The following is a 21,931-nucleotide window of genomic DNA, read 5'->3' as shown; positions in this document are numbered from 1 at the left end:
ACCAAAACAGAGATATAGACCAATGGAACAGAACAGAGCCCTCAGAAATAATACCACACATCTACAGCCATCTGATCTTTGACAAACCTGACAAAAACAAGAAATGGGGAAAGGATTCCCTATTTAATAAATGGTGCTGGGAAAACTTGCTAGCCATATGTAGAAAGCTGAAACTGGATCCCTTCCTTACATCTTATACAAAAATTAATTCAAGATGGATTAGAGACTTAAATGTCAGACCCAAGACCATAAAAACCCTAGAAGAAAACCTAGGAAAACCCCTTCAGGACATAGGCATGGGCAAGGACTTCACGTCTAAAACACCAAAAACCATGGAAACAAAGCCAAAATCAACAAATGGGATCTAATTAAATTAAAGAGCTTCCGCACAGCAAAGGAAACTACCATCAGAGTGAACAGGCAACCTACAGAATGGGAGAAAATTTTAAAGGGCTAATATCCAGAACCTACAAAGAACTCAAACAAATTTATAAGAAAAAGACAAACAACCCCATCAAAAAGTGGGCAAAGGATATGAACAGACACTTCTCAAAAGAAGATATTTATGCAGCCAACAGACACATGAAAAATGCTCATCATCACTGGCCATCAGAGAAATGCAAATCAAAACCACAATGAGATACCATCTCACACCAGTTAGAATGGCAATCATTAAAAAGTCAGGAAACAACAGATGCTGGAGAGGATGTGGAGAAATAGGAACACTTTTACACTGTTGGTGAGACTTTAGTAAACTAGTTCAACCATTGTGGAAGACAGTGTGGCGATTCCTCAACGATCTAGAACTAGAAATACCATTTGACCCAGCCATCCCATTACTGGGGATATACACAAAGGATTATACATCATGCTGCTATAAAGACACATGAACACATATGTTTATTGTGGCACTATTCAAAATAGCAAAGACTTGAAACCAACCCAAATGTCCATCAATGACAGACTAGATTAAGAAAATGTGGCACATATACACCATGGAATACTATGCAGCCATAGAAAAGGATGAGTTCATGTCCTTTGTAGTGACATGGATGCAGCTGGAAACCATCATTCTCAGCAAACTATTGCAAGAACAGAAAACCAAACACCGCATGTTCTCACTCACAAGTAGGAATTGAACAATGAGAACACTTGGACACAGGAAGGGGAACATCACACACTGGGGCCTGTTGTGGGGTGGGGTGACGGGGGAGGGATAGCATTAGGAGATATACCTAATGTAAATGACGAGTTAATGGGTGCAGCACACCAACATGGCACATGTATAAATATGTAACAAACCTGCACGTTATGCACATGTACCCTAGAATTTAAAGTATAATAAATAAATAAATAGATAAACAAACAAATAAATAGCTTTGATTGCATTATGAATAGAGTTTAGCATTTTCCCCACACATTTAGGGATACTCTCTATGTCTTCATATGTAAACTGTATGTTTATATTACTGACTTACCTATCAGGTTTTTCAGTTTTTGCCTCTTAATTTCTAAGTTATTGATATATTATTGATCCTAATCTATCTTTTGTGAGTAAAATCTCTGTGCGGTGTTTCTTTTGCATTTTGATTTTTATGTCTTTCATAAGCAGATATTTTTACTTGTAGTAAAATTCACAAGTCTTTTCTTTCTGACATCAACATTTTTAGTATTAGCTATAAACATCTTCCCCATCCATTTTATTTTTCGTTTTTCTCTTTTAATTTTTGTGGGTAAATATTAGGTGTATATATTTATGGGTTACCTGGGATATTTTGCTACAGGCATACAATGCATAGCAATCACCTCAGGGAAAATAGTGTATCCATGACTTCGAGCATTTATTCTTTCTTTGTGTTACAGATAATCCAATTATATTCTTTTAATTACTTAAAAATGTACGGTAAATTATTGTTGACTGTAGTCACCCTGTGGTTCTATCAGATACTAGATCTTATTAATTCTATCTAATTATATTTTTGTACCCATTAACTATCCTCACTTCCATCCACCTCACTATCCTTCCAAACCTCTGGTAACCATCATTCTACTCTCTATCTCTATGAGTTCCATTTTTTTTTTAATTCTAAGCTCTTACAAATATGTGAGAATATGTGAATTTATCTTTCTGTGCCTGGCTTCTTTCACTTAACATAATGACCTCTGGTTCCATCCATGTTGTTGCAAATGACGGGATCTCATTATACATACATATATATATATGTGTGTGTGTGTGTGTGTGTGTGTGTGTGTGTATTTAGTATTCCATTGGGTAAATATACCACATTTCCTTTACCCATTCATCTGTTGATGGACACTCAGGTTGCTTCAAAATATTGGCTATTGTGAATAGTGCTGAAGTAAACATGGGAGTGCAGACATCTCTTTAATACACTTACCCCCTTTCATTTGAGTATATACCTAGCAGTGAGATTGCAGGATCATATGGCAGTTCTATTTTTAATATTTTTGGGAACCTCCAAACTGTTTTCCACAGTGATTTGACTAATTTACATTCCCACCAACAGTGTACAAGGGTTCCCTTTTCTATACATTCTTGCTAGCATTTTTTATTGTCTGTCCTTTGCACTGGGATGAGATGACATCTCATTTTAGTTTCGGTTTGCATTTCTCTGATGATCAATAATACTGAGCACATTTTCATATGCCTGTTTGCTATTTGCATGTCTTCTTTTGAGAAACATCTATTTAGATCTTTTTCCCATTTCTAAAATTCATATTATTATTTTATTCCTGTAAAGTTATTTGAGCTCCTTTTGTATCCTCATTATTAATCCCTTGTCAGATAGATAGTCTGCAAATATGATCTCCCTTTCTGTGAGTTTTGTCTTTGTTGGTTGTTTCCTTTCCTCTACAGAAGCATTTTAACTTGGCGTGAGCTCATTTGTCTATTTTTGGTTTGATTACTGGTGCTTCTGGGGTTTTACTCAAGAAATCTTTGCCTAGTCCAATATGCTGGAGAGTTTCCCCAATGTTTTCTTTTAGTAGTTTCATAGTTTGAGGTCTTAGATGTAAGTCTTTAATCCATTTCGATTTGCTTTTTGTGTACCATGGGAGATATGGATTAGTTTCATTCTTCCCCCATCCAGATTTACAAAGCATTTCTCCAACATTCTCTAATATTTTTATACTTTCTGTTTTATATATTAAAACTTTCATCTATTTCAGTGTAATCCAGAGAATGTTTAAAGGTATATACAAGTTGATTTTTTTTTTTTTTCAGATGGCTATCCATTTGTTCCATGTTAATTATTAAATAGTGCCTACTTATTCTAATAATCTGAGGGGGCAGTTTTATTATATGTTATATATTTTTTAATGTCTTGGATTCATTTTGAGACTTTGTATTTTGTCATATTTGACTACCAATGCAGTGGTGCGATGCTTTTCATTAATGAAGCTATGTAATCTACTTTAATACATGGCAGAGCTCATTCTATACCCCACTTGTCCACACGATGTGCTTTTGCAGAGTACACTTGACTTTATTCGTCTTTATTTCCATGTGAACATTAAGAAATAAGATGTCAATTTCATAGGAAACAAAGATAACATCATTTTTTTGTTAAAATTTCAATAAACCTATAACATAATATGAAGAGTTGAAATCTTTAAAAGTTGTATCTCCAGTATAATAAAAGTTTTTTAGGGGGAAGGTTATTATTATTTTAAATTTACAGATGAAATTGTATGTATTTACCATATACAACATGATATTTTGAAGTATATATACATTGCAGAATGACCAAATCTAGCTAATTAACATATGCATTACCTCATATAGTTATCATGTTTGTGGTAAGAACACTTTTGAAATTATAAAACTCACTGGCAAAAGTAAACACATTGTAAAATTCAGAATATTCAAATACTGCATGGTAGTGTGTATATTACTAATATAATTAGTATGAAGGTTAAAAGAAAAAACTATTAAGAATAATAGTAGCTACAGCATAATATATCTTTAGGATTTTCTTTCAGATTATGTATGCATGCACCTATACTACAGCAATATCAAAAGTTTTCTCCATGTAGAGGTTGCAAGTTTTTGTTAATTTTAGTACTATGCATTTAAACATTTTAATTCTTGTTTGTAAGAAATATTTTCTTCCTTATGATTTAATTAGCTTTGTTCTGTTTATGAAAGTTACTTATTTCTAACTAACGATTTAATTAAGAGAATTCTCTTTCAAAGCATGTAAAAATGCTTTAAAAACTTTCTATAAGTGATATGAATGAAAAGCACTAAACCACTCTTTTTAATACTCAGCTTTTTAAAAAATCTTCAATTAAAGATTAAAACCAAAAATTAAAACTAAAGTCCCTAAAATACTTAATATATATATAAATAGCAGACATTTGACAAAAGAAGACTTGAAGGTAGAACAATATACAAAGAAAAAATGGATTTTGATAAGGATTGCTTTGTTGGTATAGCACTTCCTATTTTCACAAAAATTGCTTAAAATTTAAAAAGTAATGTATAATGCATAGATTATAATTAACATACTGGAAGGTCTTCTACAAGAAGATCCATTATTTTGTAAGGGAAATATAAAACTTTCAAAGTAAATTTTTTTTGCAATATCAACTTGCAAATGCAACAATTACTATTTGTTTAGAAAAAAGTTTACTAGTACATGTTAAGTGTTTTAACTCTGTATGTTTATCTTAGATAAGCACACTGAAATAAGGACATGCTTCAAGAAGAAAGAGATTTAAAAGAATTTCTGTCTTATTTTCTTTTTTTTAGCTAGAATTGTGTCTTTTCTTAAGCATTATTCATATTGTCTTACTTCACTTCACAACTCTTTATCCACTCTGTCAGCAGCTCTTTTCCTCAAATCTAATAATACACATAATGAACATAGATGATGATTTCGAAAAGAAACAGTGCATGTCAGCTCTTTCTCAAGATGTGCACTGTCGACCAATTGTCCTTGAAGGGTCTTCTTCTAATTAATTACCATCCCTTCTCTGTAGAGCAATCATATTGGCAAGAATTGATTGGGCATGTAAGACACTTCGTTTAGTTGTTAGAGAAATCCCTTAATTAAAATAATTTTCCTGCTGGTAAAATTAATGCACCCCATGCAAACTCACCAGCATAATTTTAAAGTTCCTCTTCAATTATATTTTATATTTTATGAGGAAAAAAGTAAAAAAAGATCTTAATGGCAATTACCAAAATAAACAAGATGGAATTTTGCAATACATAAAATGTATAATTCTATTTACATATTTATTTTCATTTATTTTAACTTCTATTTTGTTTTGAAAACTTGAGAAGTTTCACTGCTGAATCTTCATATTGAAATTCAAAATAAGTTTAAGTGTTTTACTTAAACATTCATTCAGCCTGTGCATTATCACACTGCTTCTTTTCCATTGGACAGCCCAACTCATTTAGATTCTCACATGTAGGGGTCGCAAAATTTTTATTTTTGATATAATTAGCTATATTCAGTAAGCTCTGTCCCGTAATTCAGGAAGAAATAATGATGAAATATGTATACATTGTTTTGAAGATAATTGCTTTTTGCTAAGTTATCCATGAGTAATTTTAACTTTGTATTACAACACCCATTTTCTAAAACATACATTTGTTATTGTACTGCCATTAATAAAGTTGACTATATTTGCTCAAAGCTGATTTATCCATGAGCAATTTGACTTGCTATTATTCATTCCATTTTCCCTCAAAAATACTTTTGCTATTTCATCATTGTGAATATGTTCTCTGTCGCAATTTTTTGTTCTCAAAAGAAGTTTAATATTTAAAAATAACCAAACAGATGAAAGCATTATTCCTACTATGAGACAAAGGAAAATCAAGTTCAAAAATGGTGCAGGCACTGCAGTATGTGAACAAATTTGGTTGTAACAGTAGATAGCATTTCTCAATGTGCACATGAAAAGCATTTAGGGATCCTCAAAAAATACTCTGTGTCCATCTCACTACAATTCCAGTTTGATTGTTCTATAGTGGGAGTTCACCATTAGTATGTTTCAAAAGCTCCTCAGATGATTCTAATATGTGGTCAGGGTTTAAAAACAACTGAACTGACACAATCCCTAAATAGTCCTGAAGTTAATTCCTCTAACCTCAACTATTTTTATTTCTTTGTTTTGTCTCATTGTGTCATTTATAAAATAGTAACTATACATAACAGAGTCTCTGAAAGTTCCTTTTACCATCAACATAGTATTATCAACAATGCTTTGCTCTCTTCTACCACTTTTGGTCTTCAGTGTGATCTGATTAATGAACTGATAACTATTTCTGTCACTAAAGGTTGTTAACACTACAGTGTACTATTTTATGAGCATGGTGAAACAAATAATCGTGTTTTCTGTTTAAAAGGCTAATTGTTAGTTTACTTCAACACTGTTGTGTTGTAATGCAATGTTAGAAATTCAGCTGCTGTCGGTTAGCTGTTACTCGAAACATCAAACTATTAATTTGCTGGTTGTTTGTAAATTGAAGTGCCAAAATATCATTGCCAGAGGAAATATTCTTTAAAAGAATGAAAATATCATATAGTCTTAAGAATGTAAATCTAATTTGCATCACCTAAGTTAAATACTATTAAACATGTAATCAAAGAATGAAAATTATGTTCATCAAAAAAATTGAGATAGAAATTGAAATTCTATAAAACAAAAACATACATGTGAATATAAGTATTGAAATGATTTCATTTCAAGTATGTAAGACTTGAAGGTGTCCTGTTGACACCTTCACACTTGCTATTTCCAATTCATAAACAAGATCTTCCATTTATTTCAAGCTTCCAGCATTATGACTCACATTATTACTCCAACCAACTCCCTAGCTTTTTTTCTTCTCTTCCATGTATTTCTCTACTTGCTATAAAATTATCGAATGCGTCAAAAGCTATAGTAATTTTCTATTCCTTTTAGAATAGAAATCAAAATATTTAACCCAGCATTTTAGTTCTGGCTTTATTCCCTCCATGGAATTGTTATTAGTCTTTTCTCACAGCCCCAGACAGGGCTTCAAAGACGCCACTTCTTCTAATATAATGTCTTTACAAATACAATTCCCTCAACCTAGAATCCTCTCTTTTCCAGCTTCTCTGCCATGACATTATTCTCTATATCTCTCTTCAGGGGTCATTTTCTTAGGGAAACCTTTTCTGACAACGCAACTCAATCTCTCAATTGCCCAGTTTTTTGTTTTTTGTTTTTTGTTTTGTTTTGTTTTTTTTCCTAAACAGGCTTATTGCTTATAAGCATTCATGGAATGCTACTTGTTTTCTTAAGAGCATTTTGATTTTAAATAAAATAACATAGTTATCACTGTATTTGTCCACTAACCACTCCCTTCCAACAAATGTATTTATGAAAGTAGGAAATAGCTCTAGTTTACTTCACTATTATGGATCTTGCACCAAGTAGATTTCCTAGGATGTAGTTGGTGTTAAACACGTCAGTTAAAGGAATACATCGGAAAATAAGAGTATTTATTTTATTTTTATTTTATATTGTGTTTTGAGATATAAAATACCTTGTGTGTTTAGAAAGTGAATACTTGACTAGTAAATTTTGAAATAATTCAAGCAGATTTTTAAAAAATTACATAAATTTGTTACCTGTAAATCCCAATTGCCACACATATTCAAAATGAGCAGGACCTTTATCTTGGCAAATACCATGGAAGGTGATTCCATAGTAGCAGGGGTGTAGATGAATCAGGTGAACATTCTTCAAAAACCAAAATGGATTTTTTGTGCACCCTGGAATGCATACATACTACAAAAAGGAAACAAGGAAAAATGGTAAATACCTTTTTGAAATATTTCTCTCTCTCTCTCTCTCTCTCTCTCTCTATATATATATATATATATATATATGACATAAACAGCTAATTTTCAAAGCCAGTGATTATAGAAAGCTTTCTGGGACACACTTTTTATACTTCTCTTTATTTCTTTATATTTTCTTTCTGTACCATCTTTTGTCATTCATTTTCAAAAGCCTATATGATAATCTTTTAGCTTTGACTCACTCACTCTCAATATACAACAGTCCCTAATCTTCTGTTTGATGGGCTATAATACATCTTTCCCCTCACAAATTAAAAATACCTATGATATAAATTAAGAGATACACCATTTAAAACACTTATAACAGTAGAATTAGCACAATAAAATGTCATGGTAGTGTTCAAATTAGACTTTTGCTATCATTTGAAAATAGTTTAAGATAATAATATGATTTGTTTATGTAATCTCCAGCATCTTCAAATACAAAAATCATATATAGTTATATCCACAACTGAACTAACTAAATGTAAACCATTTTAGGTCACATTGAGGTCAGCACTAAGTTTTAGTACATGTTACACTACTTAGGTATTAGGAAGACATCAACCAGCATGAAATCTAAGCCCTAGAGACAAACTAGGGCTATGCATTCTCTTTAGAGCATACCCCTCAATTATTTCTACTTCTCCACGTTTTTGATTAACAAATCTGTCTTGAATTAGGCAGAGAAAAGCACAGCTGAGACATGCAGTACAAGGAATCTAACAGTTCCATTAATGAAATTACTACACTAAGTAAGCATTGTTCTGTTTCAAGTCATGGTGGTCTACCTGGATTTGCAATCACAATTTCCTAATTGCACAACAACCCTAAAGTATGAGTCAACACTAAAGGTGAGGTAAAAAAAAAAAAAAAAAAAAAAAAAAAAAAAGCCAGGCGTGGTGCCTCATGCCTGTAATCCTAGCACACTTTGGGAGGCCGAGGCAGGTGGATTACCTGAGGTCAGGAATTCAAGACCAGCCTGGCCAACATGCTGAAACCCTGTCTCTACTAAAAATACAAAAAATTAGCCAGGTGCAGTGGCACGTGCCTGTAATGCCACCTGCTCTGACGTCTGAGGCAGGATAATCGCTTGAACCTGGGAGGCAGACATTGCATTAAGCTGAGATCACACCACTTCACTCCAGCCTGGGCTACAGAATAAGACTTTGTCTCAAAAAAAAAAAAAAAAAAAGTAATAATTTAAAAAAATAATTATCATTTAGTAATATTAAATGACTACCAAAATAATACAATTGTATGATATATTTCCAAGCTGTGAGATGATCAAAAGCTTTAACCCATGACTTTTATACTGAGACATCAAATGTTGAACTCTACAAATGGCATTAACCGATCTTCACTGTCAGTGGAGATTGCCTTTATTGGATTTGGGTCCTCATTGTGATAGAAAATATGAAGGCCTAATGAATTCTGAATATATGACTGTACAAAATAAACTTAGCAGAATAGTACATTATTCATATTGATAGGATCCTATAGAGTCATTTCTTCACTTAAAACTTAACAAAACAGTAGACAGTTTTATCTCTCATCCCCCTCTCACCCTTCCCTCTGAGTCCCCTGCATATTGAGTACAGTGTACACTGCTTGGGTGACTGGTCTACCAAAACTAAGAAATCACCACTAAAGAACTTATTAATGTAACTAAAAGCCACCTGTACCCCAAAGAGTATTGAAATAAAAATTAAGAAATAATTTAAGAATATCCTCTTCTGGACATTGGCCTAGGAAGACAACTCATGATTGAGATCTCAGAGTACAAGAAACTAAAACAAAAATAAACAAATAGGACTTGATTAACCTAAAATGCTTCTGCACAGCAAAATAAATAATCAATAAAGTGAACAGACAACCTTCAGATTGGGAGAAAATATTTGCAAATTATGCATCCAACAGCAGACTAAAATCCAGAATTTACAAGGAATTCAAGCAACTCAACAACTTCAAAATACAACCAAATAACCCAATTAAAAAGTGGACAAACAACATGAATAGGCATTTTTCAAAAAAGACATACAAATAGCCAGCCGATGTATGAAAAAATGCTCAACATCACAAATCATCAGAGACATGCAAATTAAAACCACAATGGGGCATCATCTTATACCAATCAGAGTGGTCATTATTAAAAAGTCAAAAAAAAAATAGATGTTGGTGAAGATGCAGAGAAATGGAATGCTCATGCACTCCATTGATGGGAATGTAAATTAGTACAACTGCTATGGAAAATAGTATGGAAATTTTTCAGAGAACTAAAAACAGAACTGTGATTTGAACCAGCAATCGCACTGCTGGATATCTACCCAAAGGAAAAGAAATCATTATATAAAAAAGATACCAGCACAAGTATGTTTATTGATTCATTATTCATGATAACAAAAATGTGGAATCAACCTAAGTGTCCACCAATTGATGACTGGATAAAGAAAATTATTTATACACACATACACATACATATACATACACACAATGGAATACTATTTAGCAATAACAAGGAATAAAATCATGTCTTCTATGGCAAAAAAATTAACAAACAGTAACAACAAAAACTAAATTTGAATTAAGCCCTGTCTAAGTTGTTATGTTTTGTCTGAAATTGCTTTTGTTCTTGTTTGTTTGTTTTTTAAACTAAGAATACCAGAAGAAGCAGGATCAAAGATATGAATCCCTGTTTCTGCCACTCAGGAGTTAAGGAATCATTAAAAAATGAGACATTAAATATTCTGTAATAACCTTGAGAGAGAAGGGCCGTTAAGGAGCAATGACAGATGCCAGGAAAAACGACAAAAATAATATGAATCCCTGCTCACAGGGGTGCTGTGGTATTCTTCCTACTACTTTAACCTGAAGACCACATTTGACTTCTGACTTTGCTTAATGAAAAAACAAAGTCACCGAGGATATATTTCAAGGCGTGTCTGAACAACGTATCTGTCCTTATACCCTTCTATACTGAATAAGGACACTATGAAGATATTATAACTTTAGATAAAGTTTGGATTTAGAGGGAGTTATTTGTGATTGCAGCTCTTAATACCTTTTAAAACTTATTGCAACACCAGGACATTATCCTCTAACATAACAACCTTAATGTTAAGAGCAGTTAATTTAAAAGAGCAATTTATTTAAGCCATATGTAGAGGTGAGGAATATTGTCATATAGGTCTATCTCTGATTCCAACCTCTCATTTATACCTTGTGTGTTCATGTGAGGATGCAGATACACACACACACACACACACACACACACACATTTCACAGCACCAACATGAAAATAGATATAGAATATAACTTTTAAAGCAAGTTAATGTAAGTAAAGTATGATGGTGAGAAGGAAGAGTGGAGGCACTTTTTGTGTAAAACATTTAACTTAACAGTCTTTTGGAGGAATTAGATGCATCACTGCTGTATTACAACTGAGCCGTTAATCTTGAAGCTTCATCAGTATTAACTTTGTTCACTTTCATCATGTTGCTGAGACGCTCATCATTTCTGCAGAGGTTCGAGAGAAAGGCCTTTTGAGCAGTGTACAAGTTCTTTTTTTTTTTTTTTTTTTTTTTTTGAGACGGAGTCTCACGCTGTTGCCCAGGCTGGAGTGCAGTGGCGCGATCTCGGCTCACTGCAAGCTCCGCCTCCTGGGTTCACGCCATTCTCCTGCCTCAGCCTCCTGAGTAGCTAGGACTACAGGCGCCCGCCACCGCGCCCGGCTAATTTTTTGTATTTTTAGTAGAGACGGGGTTTCACTGTGGTCTCGATCTCCTGACCTTGTGATCCGCCCGCCTCGGCCTCCCAAAGTGCTGGGATTACAGGCTTGAGCCACCGCGCCCGGCCACAAGTTCTTTTTGTATATTTACAAAAGCTTTATTCACTTTCTTACCTTCTAAATCATGCATAATATTTATCTTCTTAAGGTTAGTGGTAACTAGTGTTGCTTTGTTTTTAGTCTTCAAGTGTTTTTTGGCTTGCTATGTGAAATACATTCCTGGCCTTTGCCCTCTCAATTTGTTCTTGTCCATTGTCTATAATACGCATGTGCAGCTTCTTAAGCTTCAAGTGATGCCATCTATTGAGTGAATAAACTAAATGTTTGTCTTTAAACTGCTCTGACCTTTCTAGAAGCCAAGGGAAAAGGGGAAACATTAAAATATACCACAGCTGTTTTTATTGATTAATTTTATACTGGTAGATCCATTTTGGTTTACTGGATGAACCAGATTTCCAGTTGATATTCCTAAGGGACAACTGTTGTATGATGGAGAATATTAAACAAATGACAATACTTTGGTAATATTGTTATGAAAAAATATTTATTATATTGACCAGGGGTCTACAAAGTATTTTCTTAAGTTCTATGTTATACAAGTAAGATGAGTTTTAAGTAAATCAACTTCCTTTTTTTGATTATGAATTTCAAAAATGCTGCTAATAAAAGAAATTATTTCAACTCCACAGTGAAATGCTCATTGCCTGCTAAAACACTATTTTTTTTTTAGTTTTTGTAAACCTAAATAAAAAGACAATTAAGTGAGGCAAACGTTATTTGTGTGACCAGATAGGTGTCTTTGTGGAATTCAGTTATTTTAATGTGACCTCTCTTTCAGAATGAAGTTAATTTTCAGTAGAATGACGGCCTTCTCTGTTGTTAAGATATCTTAAGTTTCACAGTGACCTCAGGTAATATGGTAATATTAACTTTTCTCATCAATCTTATTTAGAACCAAAGAGATTAAAAAGAAGTTAGTTTACATGGAAGTGTTCACTTAGTTTGATTTTTCAATTTATTTCAATTAATACTTGAAATTGATGCTTTAAAATAATCCTTATTTTAAATACTATCTTCAATTTAATTTGTGGATTAGGTGAAAAACATTTAACAGAAAATTTTCTGTAGTCTGGGAATATATCTCGAAATTTATACATTTCAAACTTTACCTCTGAAATAGAAGTAGGATTATCTTCATTTAAATAATTTCACTTATTATGGTATGGTGAATTTAAGGTGATCAACTTAACTGTTTGCCAGGGACTTTCCTTTTTTAAAAGCTAAAAGTCTTGTGTCTACTAAATTACTCAGTCCTAGGGAAATTAGAATGGTTACATTTCCTAAGTGTAGATTATACACTCAAAGCTTTATTTCTGAAATTAAGGAGGATGAGGAGCAGAGCTGTATTTGACATGCCACGAGAGAGGGAAATGATCCTCTGTTGCTGTAGGTTTCTAAACTCTGTGTGTGTGTGTGTGTGTGTGTGTGTGTGTGTGTGTGTATGTGTGTGTGTGTGTGTGTGTGTTGGGGGAGGGGGGATTTAGTTACCATAGCATAACCCAACCTAACACGCTTATCAGAAGTTTCCTCCACCTATAGGTGAGACTAAACTCATTATCAAATGTATTAAATTAGACCTTATACTACAAAATGTATAGCTCATATTTATTTCTATAAGAAAATAAAAATTACATTAATTGCAGTAAACAATAGGTGTTTATAAGTTGCTAATAAAAATATACATGAAAAATAGCAATGTGTCTTAGAAAACAGTTGTGTGTATCTTTCTGAGAAAAAAATTAGGAATAGAATACAATAAAATGCATTTTTTTTATTATAAAAGTACTAGATTCTCTTTTCTGTAATTTGGCTCATTAAAAGGGAAAAAGGTCACTTATGATTTCATTTTCCAAACAGCTATAGTCAATATTTTGAGGTACTTTCTTCTAGTTTTCTTTCTTATGAGTGATTTTTCCACACAGATATAATCATACTAACATGCACACACTTGTGCAATCTTTCTTTCATTTATGTCATCTAGGCATTTTTAATTCTAATAAAAACATAAGATTGTATTGTAAAAAAAAGAAAATAGCAATGTGTTAATCTATCCTGTACTTGACAGCCCACTCGATGTATAAAAATTGAAAAGAGGAATCAATTCAGCATTTCCTCTATTTCTTCTGCTACTGAGTAGGGTGACAAGTGTTGGGAATACACAAGCATGCCTTTGGAAGCAAACATCTATCTTACTGTTGACAGTGAACTAATTAACTGGTACATATTAGACAACTAAACTTGAACTGACTTTGAACCTCAATGAGCTTGTGAGAGGAGTAATTTTGGTAAGTAAACAGTGAAATTAAGACAAAGATAAAATAGTTTCACAATGACAGTAAAAAGAAACAAGAGAATCAAGAAAATTGTCTGTAAAAAGTAATCTATTTATTATATCTCATGTCACATCAGAAATAAGCAAATTTTGCAGTATCAAAGTTTTCTGCTTTTTATTTGATTGACACAAAATACATATTCATAACAATTTTATAACCTTAACTAACTGATTGATCATTTTATATGCCAAATATATTCAATGTTTCTTTCCTTAAGGCTTTTCTATTTCATAAAGGAAAACTGATTTTGATTGCTAGTATGAAGAGGATTTTAAAACAACTCTAGATGCTGATTTCTTATTTCAGCAGCAACCTTTCTTAGGAAAGATAATGATTTCCATTAGAAATCCTACTTTTCTGTAGGTTGCCTGTTCACTCTGATGGTAGTTTCTTTTGCTGTGCAGAAGCTCTTTAATTTAATGAGACCCCATTTGTCAATTTTGGCTTTTGCTGCCGTTGCTTTTGGTGTTTTAGACATGAAGTCTTTGCCCATGCCTATGTCCTGAATGGTACTACCTAGGTTTTCATCTAGGATTTTTTATGGTATTAGGTCTAACATTTAAGTCTCTAATCCATCTTGAATTAATTTTCGTATAAGGAGTAAGGAAAGGATCCAGTTTCAGCTTTCTACTTATGGCTAGCCAATTTTCCCAGCACCATTTATTAAATAGGGAATCCTTTCCCCATTTCTTGTTTCTCTCAGGTTTGTCAAAGATCAGATGGCTGTAGATGTGTGGTATTATTTCTGAGGACTCTGTTCTGTTCCATTGGTCTATATCTCTGTTTTGGTACCAGTACCATGCTGTTTTGGTTACTGTAGCCTTGTAGTATAGTTTGAAGTCAGGTAGCGTGATGCCTCCAGCTTTGTTCTTTTGACTTAGGATTGTCTTGGAGATGCGGGCTCTTTTTTGGTTCCATATGAACTTTAAAGCAGTTTTTTCCAATTCTGTGAAGAAACTCATTGGTAGCTTGATGGGGATGGCATTGAATCTATAAATTGCCTTGGGCAGTATGGCCATTTTCACGATATTGATTCTTCCTATCCATGAGCATGGTATGTTCTTCCATTTGTTTGTGTCCTCTTTTATTTCACTGAGCAGTGGTTTGTAGTTCTCCTTGAAGAGGTCCTTTACATCCCTTGTAAGTTGGATTCCTAGGTATTTTATTCTCTTTGAAGCAATTGTGAATGGAAGTTCATTCATGATTTGGCTCTCTGTTTGTCTGTTACTGGTGTATAAGAATGCTTGTGATTTTTGCACATTAATTTTGTATCCTGAGACTTTGCTGAAGTTGCTTATCAGCTTAAGGAGATTTTGGGCTGAGACAATGGGGTTTTAAAATTTTTGCAATCTACTCATCTGACAAAGGGCTAATATCCAGAACCTACAAAGAACTCAAACAAATTTACAAGAAAAAAACAAACAACCCCATCAAAAAGTGGGCAAAGGATATGAACAGACATTTCTCAAAAGAAGACATTCATACAGCCAACAGACACATGAAAAAATGCTCATCATCACTGGCCATCAGAGAAATGCAAATCAAAACCACAATGAGATACCATCTCACACCAGTTAGAATGGCGATCATTAAAAAGTCAGGAAACAACAGGTGCTGGAGAGGATGTGCAGAAATAGGAATGCTTTTACACTGTTGGTGGGATTGTAAACTAGTTCAACCATTATGGAAAACAGTATGGCGATTCCCCAAGGATCTAGAACTAGATGTACCATATGACCCAGCCATCCCATTACTGGGTATATACCCAAAGGATTATAAATTATGCTGCTATAAAGACACATGCACACGTATGTTTATTGTGGCACTATTCACAATAGCAAAGACTTGGAATCAACCCAAATGTCCATCAGTGACAGATTGGATTAAGAAAATGTGGCACATATACACCATGGAATACTATGCAGCCATCAAAAAGGATGAGTTTGCGTCCTTTGTAGGGACATGGATCCAGCTGGAAACCATCATTCTTAGCAAACTATCACAAGAACAGAAAACCAAACACCGCATGTTCTCACTCATAGGTGGGAACTGAACAATGAGATCACTTGGACTCGGGAAGGGGAACATCACACACAGGGGCCTATCATGGGGAGGGGGGAGGGGGGAGGGATTGCATTGGGAGTTATACCTGATGTAAATGATGAGTTGATGGGTGCAGCACACCAACATGGCACAAGTATACATATGTAACAAACCTGCACGTTATGCACATGTACCCTACAACTTAAAGTATAATAATAATAAATAAATTAAAAAAAAAAAGAAATCCTACTTTTCATTATGTATTAAGCATTGTAAACTTCTCTTTCTTAAAGAAACTGTATCATGAAATTATGGCATATACCTATTATTACAGCATCTGGATTTCCTGGTGATTCTATTTATATTTATTTAAAGCATTTGTTAGTTTTTAAAAACTATACAGAAAAATGAAAATAAATTCCTGTATATACTCAGATATTAGTAGTAGGAAAACCTCACCTCTCTCTCTTTCTTTTTTTTCTTAGTATTTGTATGTGTGGCCATTTTACCATGTATGTGAATTCACTGTTGTTCAAATGGGTTCAAAAGCATTATCTCATTCTATTCATTTCATTGTTTTTTTAATAGCCTGGAAAGAATATTTGTATATTCACTTCTATACTTCAGATAAGGAAATAAAAAGTATAGATTTCTTTTCAGCTCACACACCTCAATTCTCACAGGTCTAAGACATAAAACCTTTATACTCAGGTTTCAAATCTCATCAATTATTACTTTATTTTTAAATTTATTCCCTATTCCCCAATAAAAATATTTTCAATGGAAGTTTTAATTGACACACAGAAACTATTATCATTAAAAATTTGAAGCATATAACCTTATAATTCTGAGGTTTTATTGTTTTAATGACACCACCTTCTTGCTTTGGCATCACTTATTCACTTATCCGTCTGAAGTACTAATACATTATTAACAGCTTATTTCTAAAATATTGTATTCAACCCAGTCGAAAGAAATGTAATGATCTTTTAAAAAGCAATGATAAATTTACATAAATTAATGTTCAATTTTCACTCATAGTCAAACACTTCTATGGAAAATTAATAAAGTAAAATCAATAGCAAATATATTATTTAAATTAATAACTATAATGTTTTATTAATATAACTATATATTAATAAAAATAATGCTAAAAATAGCATTATTTTTCCTCTAGCTCTTCTGAGTAGCACCTAAATTTAGGAACTGTACCAAAAAATGTAAAATAATACAAAATAAAAAACAAAGCTGGCCTATTTTGGCTCTCTGGGGATCAAGGGAAATATGATTTTAACAGATAATTCTCAAGCAGTTTGGGAAATTATATGAGATCATTTTTTGGTCTCCTGTTATTATTTTAACATTTTTCCATAAATCACAGTAGTTGCTGACAATTCCATGACCATACCATATTCTAGAGAAATGTGAAAATCCAACAAATATTCTCTGAAATACAACTCTTCTCCAGCTGTTATGCTAAAAAGAAACACAAAATTTAATGACAGCATCCTTGATCTCACTGAGCTCACAGTCTAATGTGTGTTTACAGTCATTCCAAGAAGTCCCATCTAGTGTAGTCAGTGCTGTGTAGAAGACAGTATTCCAAACAATGGGAATAGAAAGGAAGAAGCAGTTGACATAATCACAAATGTTATGAGGTAGTTTCATTCTGGATGAAGGCATGTATTGGGCTATACATGAAATAGGAAAGGCATTCTTTTCCATATTTCCATCTATATTTCTACATATAGAATTGTGACTGGAGTTCAAGGAATGGTAGGTGACCATAAATTATTGAATATGTGTCCTTTTACCAAAGACACTATAATTAACTAATTTCTAAATTTCCTTTAGAAATATTAATATATGGATACGTGAGTGATCAATGTAATTTAATGACTTGTGAGGTGACTGACAGGAATTTCTTTCTTTCTTTTTTCTTTCCTTTGTTCCTTCCTTTGTTCGTTCGTTCTAATTTTTTTTTTTTTTTTTTTTTTTTTTTTTTAAGACAAGGTCTGTCTCTCTTCCCATCGCCCAGGCTGGAATGCAGTAGTGCTATATCTGCCCACTGCAACAACCTCTGTCTCCTGGGCTCAAGCCTCTTATTTTCTAATTATGAGAAAATGACTCAAGAAATTGAGCAAATATTGGAATGTTTCATGACTGTGAAGAAATGTACACTATTCAAAAACATATATGAGTAACTATTATTCACAATCTGTAGTATCCCATCAAAGTTCACAACAGCTAATGGCCAGAGAACCTGCTCTTCCCCTATTTTCATTTATTTCCTTTTAAAGATTTCTTTGATTTTCAAAAGTATTACTACAAGAACAAAAATGTGGCTAATTCATCACCAAGTATTTAATTTTCTTGTTTTAAGACATGATAATCACTATTATTCAAGATCACTTCTTTATTCAAAATGTATTTATTGTGAGTATGCTCTGGGGAGTTATTAATCACATATGGCACAAAGAAAGCAAAAGAACAAAATTGTCCCAGTTCTCTTAGATATAACTTTAAAATGAACACAAATAAACAATGAAAATCTCACAATTCCTAAAGGCAATACATTCTAGGACATCATTAATCCAAGACGCTGAAAGTTGAGTGTGTCATTTAAACACGCCTAGATATATTTTACTATTTGGGAGTAAAGTAAAATTGACATATATGTATTTATGTGCATGTGTATATATGCGTATGTGTGTTTGTATAAATGTATATACACAGGCATATACATTACATATATACATATATGTATGTATACACATGATACGTTATTATATATACACATATATGTATGTGTACACTTATATGTATGCCTATATATGTAATGTATGTGCATGTGTTTATATGTAATTTTTTTTTACAGGTGCTTAAAGTATTTTCTTCTTAGGAGACAGTTTCTTCCCCTTCCTAAATATATACATTTTATTTAAAAATTTCTATATTAGTATTTTATATCACTGTAGACAAAGTGTAATATTCTCCAGTGCTATATTGTTCTCTGGTTCTGATGTATTTATTTTTTCTCAAGGGCTTTCATTTTTAAACTTTATAAATACAGTGTCTCTTACTAAACTCTTATCATTACTTTAAATTCAAAAAAAGAAAAGCTATGGGAAATCTTTAGAGTGAAGTCACCCTTTTCAACAGGAAAGCAAGCAGTCTCAAAGAACCATGAAAATGATCTGATTGTGTTTAGTCCTAAATCAACTTTTAGCTGCTGGGCTAAAAATGCCTTTGCCATGACATTAAACCTTTGTAGTTGTCTCTCACATATTACATAGACTTGCATGCCAAATGTCATTCAACTTCAGGAATGAATGTGATCAACATGGGCTGCAAAAGAAGATAAATGATTACCTTAATGATTTAAAATAATATTAAAACTCTTTTTTTTCCTTTTTGCAGTTACATCTTCCTTTTGTTCTTATAGGCTACATAACATCTATTTGTTTCATTCTTCTAACAAACAAATGACTGTAGAAAACCAAAATCCCTATTTTCCCTTCCCAGCTAATTGCTAATGCAAACTTCTTATAAAAGTGGCATAATATTAAATAAACAATTAATGAAGCAATTAAACTTTAGGTTCAAGATAACCTACATTGACTCTACCCATTTTTTGTTACAGTTATATTTAATCATTTCAGAAGATAGAAAAAAAATCTCAACTCCTTTAAATGTACATCATTTTGTTTCCACAATATTGTAAATGTTCTGATTGATGTTGTTTTTCATGGCATAGACAGATATATTTGATAACGTTGCCATCTCAGGAAGAGTACATCTTTAACAGACTAAAAATGACTTTAATGTTCTTTTTAATTTTCATAATTAGTTAAAAATTAGATTGAAAATTGATGATTTAATTCTTTTAATACAAGTCAAGTTTATTTAGTAGCATTTATTTAGATTACTTCAATCTATCAGTATTTTACATTTTGTTATTTAACTAAAAACTTCAATTAAATATATGTGTCACATATTTTTTCCAATTGTAGATGTGTATGTGAACTAAATTTTCCCTCAAAATACCTTATTATAATTTTTTCAATATCATTTTTGTATAATCAAACTTTACTCCACTGATTTCAGTTTATAAACTCAGAAAACAACTTTAAATATATTCTTGCATTGATTTTCTCTATTTTAATGTAATTCTCTTTTTTATTGTGCTACCATAATATCTTAATTATTGGGGCTTTATAATTAATTTTTTCACCTGGTATTCCAAGTACTTCTTTGGTAGTTTTTCAAAGTTTCCTTATATATTTTTTAATTTGTTTTTCCAAATAAACTCTTGGATATTTTTTCTTAAATATCTCTCATACGTAAATTATTAAATAATGTCTGATACATTACATCGTTTGATTTTGTCTGTGCAAATTTTTGAAACTGTAGGGTAATATGATTTTTCTCAGGCTTTGACTAAAAATATAATCAACTAAATGTCTTTTTTTTTCAATTCATGGTAGAACATTGATTAGAACATTTCCTTCCATAAGGAGTAGTAAACAATCAACCTCAGAATGATATTAGTCATTACATAGGAAACATTTACAGATACACTAGAGTAGTAACACAGAAATACAAAATGAATAAAACTTCAAAATATGATAATCTTGCGTGAGTTGAAAAATTTTTTTTCAGATAGTCCACTCATTACAGACATGTGCTTCAGATGTATTTTAACCCATGGCCCTCATAAAAGAGATCAAGTTGAACTATACTAAAAATATTAAGACTCATTATGATATCCTTCTCTTTGGGTTTGATTCTAGGTAATTTTATAATTATTTCAGATATTTCTTACATCTACCTTTTATATCAGGCATTTTAACGGATAGTTCACAGACAATGTTCTCTTCTTGGTTAATTTGGGTACTTTTAAAGTTCAGCTCCTTCACCCAGGATGACACCATGGAGCTCTCAACGTCTTTACTTAAAGACATAGGATACATGTATTAAAACAAGTACTTGGCCAAGTAGAATATTATGGAGTTAGAGGAGAGGTGGCTAAATTTAGAAAAAAATGAAATATGTTTCTTCTGATTTCTAAATTCACTATTCAAATGCGAAAAGTAACTTTTTCTTTTGATGAAAATCTGAGTGATAGTGTGTATCAAGCATTTTTGGTACAATTGCATAATTAAACTCTCCACCTCATTTTAAGGAGTTCTGGTCATCTGCATACTGTCAAAGGATTTTTTGTGAGTTGAGATACATTGCTTAAAAAAAGTCTTCCTAACTCTGAAGAGCAGCTGGAAAAATAAACAGTCAGGACTTCAGGCAACTATCAATCTAGGGAAACTTGGTAGCCAACAAAGAATGAATAAATTCCTTCCTCTGTTCTCATAACAAAAGTAAGAATACTCAAGGACTGACCTATATTTGCTAATAGTAAGCTTATCCAAAGTATATACGATAGCAACAACCAACAAAAATCTCACTCATATTTTTTCCAGGATCTGGGAAGGTTCCTGTTTTGGCCCTCCATCTGCCTGCACTTCTTACGCCTGAAATAATTTTCTGCCTGATCCCAGATTTAGATAGGAAATGATTATGAAGAACTGAGCAAAAGATAGACAATATTAACCTGTGGATCTCTGTCTCTGTGTCCTATATCTCCTCCTGTGGGAGTGTGTATATGTGGTCAGTCCCTCCTCAGTAATAGGTGGACACTATTTTCAAATCTAAACTTTCAGCAATTGATGTTAGGTTTCTCTTTTATCTTTTATTTTGTTTGCAATTAAAGTTAAGATATATATATATATATATATATATATATATCTCAGTGAGTGACTATTACAAAGCATAAGGTAAGATCATGGTCTGTCTTGTTCAAC

The 21,931-nt window shown here is 32.5% G+C and overlaps 1 protein-coding gene across 15 annotated transcripts in view; it reads right to left on the bottom strand.

Moving 5' to 3' along the window:
• Nucleotides 1-21,931, bottom strand: part of EYS (eyes shut homolog) — a 413,676-nt gene that overhangs the window by 32,153 nt on the left and 359,592 nt on the right. For 14 of the 15 annotated variants that reach the window (XM_065543880.1, XM_065543879.1, XM_065543882.1 and 11 more), the window contains one exon: nt 7,638-7,797. In XM_065543880.1, coding sequence (XP_065399952.1) covers nt 7,638-7,797 — 160 coding nt within the window. Of the gene's footprint in view, nt 1-7,637; nt 7,798-8,913; nt 9,048-21,931 lie in introns of those variants that run through there. The other variant, XM_074037716.1, reaches the window with a different exon arrangement.

Source organism: Macaca fascicularis, chromosome 4 (assembly GCF_037993035.2).
Source record: "Macaca fascicularis isolate 582-1 chromosome 4, T2T-MFA8v1.1".
Classification (NCBI taxonomy): Eukaryota; Metazoa; Chordata; class Mammalia; order Primates; family Cercopithecidae; genus Macaca; species Macaca fascicularis.
The sequence above is the reverse complement of the archived record's forward strand: the minus strand, read 5'-3'. Positions and strand labels throughout refer to the sequence as shown.